The 5,451-nt window shown below is 37.4% G+C and overlaps 1 protein-coding gene across 2 annotated transcripts; it reads left to right on the forward strand.

The window, feature by feature from the left end:
- Positions 1-2,279: 2,279 nt before the first annotated feature.
- OR51G2 (olfactory receptor family 51 subfamily G member 2) lies at positions 2,280-4,209 on the forward strand. Of its 2 annotated transcripts, XM_072616666.1 has the most exons (2): positions 2,280-2,311; positions 3,312-4,209. In XM_072616666.1, exon 2 carries the CDS (start codon positions 3,379-3,381, stop codon positions 4,207-4,209), a length of 831 nt encoding a protein of 276 aa, XP_072472767.1. In that variant the 5' UTR covers positions 2,280-2,311; positions 3,312-3,378. The 2 variants fall into 2 exon arrangements, with proteins under 2 accessions (XP_072472767.1, XP_072472766.1); XM_072616665.1 differs by lacking the exon at positions 2,280-2,311 and having other exon boundaries at positions 3,268-4,209.
- Positions 4,210-5,451: the final 1,242 nt, after the last annotated feature.

Below are 5,451 nucleotides of genomic sequence, written 5' to 3' on the forward strand. Positions count from 1 at the left end.
ATATTAAAATGTCAAGATTCCCAAAACCTGCCTCAAAGAGGGGCCACAAATCTGTGTAGTACACTTCCAGACACATCCTAGATTATACAGCAACCCCCATCTACTTTATGCAAATTTTATCAACTCTTTCTTATATTATTTCCTTCTCGATGTCCTTTCCCAGTCTAATTCATTTCTTTGTGACTCTGTACATCTTCAATATCTTAGTCTATTAAAATCAGACCATGGTCAATGGTGTGAGAGAAAAAAATTCAAAACCTGATCGTTTGACATATATGACTTCTTTTAATGAGTTGTTTTATTTTATTTTCAACAGTAACTGCATATCATTGCTAAGTGCATTATTATGGATTACTCTAAACTTAAGATTATTTTTCTGTCCCAGATGAATGTTGTTGTTCATTATAATATATGTGAACTTCTTCAGTCTTTTATGTGATTGTGCTGTGCACATCACTATTCTTCAGATCCCAGTATATCATGGATGGTGATTCTTGACAATCATTGATATATTACTGATTGGAAAAAAAAAAATGAGAGATGAAGACAATCACTTGAGAAGAACTTTAGGCAAACATTGTGTTATTTAAATTGTTATTCTATGACTGTTGGATGATTTATCCATCAACAAGAAATTACTAAATATTTACTATACCAAGTGTTATTTGTGTGCTTATGATAAAAAGACAAAGGGAAATATTTAGAGTTTACATTCTATTGGAAAAGCAAAATGTACATGCAAGGGTCTAAATGAAATACATATTATGTACATACAAAATAATATTTGGAGGCCATTGCAACACTAGCATCTAGGGATTTTAGAAAAAATTATGTAAGAGTTAATATTTGAACTGAATTTTGGAGGAAGCTACTTCCTTCAAAATTCTAAGAGACAAAGTCGTGAATAGGAATATAAAGAAAGGAAGACAGAAAGGAAGGAAAAAGGAAGACAGAAAGAAAAGAAAGGAAGAAAGAAAAGAAGGAATGAAAGGAGAGGGGGGAAATAGGGAAGAAGGAAAGAAGAAAGAAAAGAAGAAAAGGAGAAAGATGGAGTTGAGATGACTGAGGATTGGATACATATTATGTACAAGATAGAGCAGCAGCTGATCTATCTGAGCCCAGTTTCCCCAGGTCACAGTCCAGATTTCTCCTGGCTAGAGAATAATAATGATAATGATGGAAGTGCAGAGGCCACGGGTAAAAAGAGAACTGGAAAGTGATACAGATGCCTCCTTCTGGGCAATACAAAGAAATTCAATTTGGAAAAAAAGATATAGTTGCTAACTTTGGAGAAAACTATTTCATTTGGGTGATGGGGTCAGTAGTCTGACTACAAAGATGAGGAATGAATGTGAGGGAGAAAGCAGAGGCAATATAGAGACAGAGATCGAATATTAGTGTGATCGGGTTGTGGGTGGGGTCTGGTGAGCTGCCAGAGAAGTCAGAGGAGATGAAAATTTGGCAACTCTTTGAATGTGTGGTGAGAGAAAATGAAGATTCAAGGATAACTCTGAGGTTGTGAAAGATGGCTGTATCCTAACAGAAACAGTTATTGAAGAAGCAGGTTTTTGAGAATTAAGTAACTGTGTATGCTCCGATAGTTGGAAAAAAAAAAAAGTCTTGTGTGAACTAGCAATCCTACCCACAGGGAACACGTATGGGAAATGGATAGAGCACTGTGCTGGGAATCCAGAGGCTTCAGCTGTGTCATATCATCTGAGAAAATGGGTAAGTCACTTCATACCCTCTGGTCTCCCTATTTTTTTTTTCAATTTTGCCATTACATAGTCCATGTTCCAAGGTTCTTTCTATCTCTAACATTCTATGTTCTCTATTCAAAAATCCCTTTCAGTTTTGTCATTTTATGTTCTATTTTAAGTTGTCATCTAGCTCTCATATCCTTATTTTATATTCTATATTCTTTCTTACTTTAAACATTCTGTGTTCTATAGGATCTGTCCCCAAAAGAGAGGGTAGTCTGTAATGAACAATATAATATTTTTTGCCAACTTCCCCTTGTCATAATGGTAAATGCTTGTGAGCTATCAGCTTATGGTTAAGTGTAGGTCTGTGGGTAGGGTAGGGGCTCATTCTTTGACAGCAAAGTCGTCCAGTGCCAAGGAGAGTGTCAAAACCTGGGGTCAGGATGACTTCAGTTCTAATTTGGGATCAGACACTTTCAGTTGCGTGACCCTAGATAAACCATTTTATTTGTGTTTGCCTCAGTTTCTTCAGCTGTAAAATGGGGATAATAAGAATACTTAACACTGAGGTTGTTGTAATTAAATTTAAAAGAGATAAATAATTATAAATCACTTGGCATAATGTCTGGCACATAATAAGTTCTGTATAAATGTAACTAAAATGATGATGATGATGATGATGATGATGATGATGATGATGATACTGATGATGTTGTAGGACAAGGAATCAGTATTTAAGCAGGGTTGAACTTAGACTTCACCTGCATCTGGGCTTAGTTTTTCACTAGTATTAGAGCTCAATCTGTGTCTCAATGTAGAGCTGATCTATGTCCTTGATTAAGGAACAATCTATTCTCAGGTTTAGGAATATGTCTTTAATGGAAAAACATGATTTTCCTCTATGGGAAGTCAAGTATCTACTGGGATTGAACCTAGGTTATTGGTCTCACAAGTGTCATACTCTAATTGCTTTCCTCATAATTTTTTTTTTGTCAGTGATATATCATCCTTGGACTAATAGATGTGTGTAGCAAGAGTAATTAGGGCTAGATACTAGCAAGAAATTTCCAGTGAGGAAAATGAAACAAAAAATAGAGAAATGAGAAATCTAGAAATACAGAGGAATGACTTTTCTTGAAATACTTAAGAATAGGAAAAATGTAGCCCCATTTTGGTTTAGATCACATGAAGTCTTATCGAGAGTTATTGGGATGATTCTGATATCTTCTGGAGAACATTTCCAGTGTTAGGTTTATTAAGGCAATATTATATTGTAGAAGGAACCCAAAATCTGGCAGCAGAAGACTACGTTTCAATCCTGAACCTTCCATGTATTATCTGTGTGACCCTAGGGAAATTACTTTGCGTTTCTAGACCTTAGTCTACTTATCTTGTGAATTATACAATTAGGTTGGATGATTTTTAAGATTTTTGCAATTTCTAATTCTTATGATGCTATGTAATTGACCCATCTAATTCCTGTCCAGGCTTGTACTGATCATAGTGACTATTCAGTTCAGCACAGAGAGTGGAAATGTGAATTTTCCTCCTCCCACCATCCGACATGATGCTGAAATCTTTTCAGAACGGCACTGTCAGACCTTATACCTTTCTCTTAAGTGGCCTCCCTGGACTAGAGCATATCCACATCTGGGTCTCCATCCCTCTGTTTTCTATGTACCTTGTATCCATCCTGGGGAACTGCATGATCCTCTTCATTATCAAGACAGAATCTTCACTCCACCAACCCATGTATTTCTTCCTGTCTATGCTAGCACTGACAGACCTAGGCCTGTCCATATGCACCCTTCCCACAGTACTGAGTATTTTCTTATTTGGAGCCCGAGAGATTGACCATGATGCCTGCTTCATTCAGCTCTTTTTCATCCACTGCCTGTCTTTCCTAGAATCCTCAGTGCTCCTTTCAATGGCATTTGATCGTTTTGTTGCCATCTGCCGCCCTCTGAGATATGCCTCCATTCTTACCAACAAGGTTGTCAGCAGAATTGGGCTGGGCTCTTTGGGTCGGAGTGTGGCACTCATCTTCCCACTCCCTCTCATGCTCAAACGCTTCCCCTATTGTGGTTCCCAAGTCCTCACCCATTCCTACTGCCTGCACCAGGAGGTCATGAAGCTTGCATGTGCTGACATTACTGCCAACAGCATCTATGGCATGTTTGTTATCATCTCCACTGTGGGTGTGGACTCCATGCTCATCCTTCTTTCCTATGTGTTGATTCTCCACACTGTGTTGGCCATTGCCTCCCAGACTGAGCGCCTCAAGGCCCTCAACACATGTGTCTCCCACATTTGTGCAGTACTGCTCTTCTACACACCCATGATAGGCCTATCAGTCATTCATCGATTTGGGAAGCAGACTCCTCACTTGATTCAGGTGGTCATGGGGTTTGTTTACCTTCTGGTCCCACCTTTGATGAACCCCATTGTCTACAGTGTGAAGACCAAGCAGATCAGGGATCGCATTATCCAAGCCCTCCACTGCTAGCAGTGGCTAAAACTGGAACCAGTTACTCCCTAGATAGAAAATGCTCCTTCAACTTTTCGTATTCATGAGATTTGTGGGATGGGAGGAATGGGTGCTTAGTGATGAGGGAAAAAGACGACCCAGTTACAAAGGCAACATGATGATCATTAATGAGCCCTTCTCGAATCATAATTAAATAATTTACTTCCTTGTCACGACTGATTTTCTATTGTGTGTGTGTGCCCTGCACCTATGTATACTTTGAGATGGTTAATTTTGTGTAATGACAGCGATAGTGACAAGGATAATAATATCACCAACAAGACTTGTTTATAGAAGGACGTGAAGAAGAATTGTACAAGCTAGGAAGGGTATCTCAATACCTTTGGGGGGAGTACCCACACAATCATATAGTATGTCCCTATAGTACTTTCAAATGCTTTGTATTTGAGCATTAAAAAAAAAATTGTGATATTGCCCTATACATATGACCATTACCATTTTACGTAGGAGGAAAATGAGGCTCAGAGAGGTAAAATCATTTACTTACAGAATCTAAGTGTCAAATGTCAGAAATGAGGACTTGAATTTACATGTCCCTAACTTCAAGTAAAGCAAAGTAACCACTCTACAATCACTGAAGTATGTGTTTTCAATGTGAAGATGAAATATGTATTAGTATGATATAGTACACAGTGTGGCAGACAGAGATTAAAGCAAATGCTTGTTCAAGTCCTGCTTCTGACACTTGCTGTCTCCATGAGAATAGACAAGTCCCTTAACCCCTCCCAGATTTAGTTTCCTCATCTCTAAAATGGAATAATACTTCTTATAGTACCTATTCCTCAATATTGCATTGAGGATTAAAGGAAATAATGTGTGACATGTACTAGGCAAATGATAGTTATTTTAACGTGTGAAAAGCTCTGTAAAAGTACCATATGTCAAATAATTGAAAGCATAACCTACAATATATAAAAAATATGCAGTGTGTCCCCAGATTCTATTCGAATCCACTGAAGTTTAAACTGTACTGAGATTTTTGAAAAGTTCTATACAGTGCTTATATGTAAACATGTGTAAATGTATGACGTTTATATGCCAAATGTAAAACACACACACACATACACACACACACACATATATATATATATATATATATATATATATATATTCAGCATAGCTTTTTCTTAAGTCAGAAACAGTAGATACTTTCTAATATTTGACTAAACCCATATGTGATAATTGATATCTTAAGGATTT

This window comes from Notamacropus eugenii, chromosome 5 (genome assembly GCF_028372415.1).
Source record: "Notamacropus eugenii isolate mMacEug1 chromosome 5, mMacEug1.pri_v2, whole genome shotgun sequence".
In the NCBI taxonomy this organism is placed as follows: Eukaryota; Metazoa; Chordata; class Mammalia; order Diprotodontia; family Macropodidae; genus Notamacropus; species Notamacropus eugenii.

Coding starts and splice junctions, on each gene's coding strand:
- OR51G2 (XM_072616665.1), top strand. CDS start 3,268: ATGATGCTGAAATCTTTTCAGAACGGCACTGTCAGACCTTATACCTTT.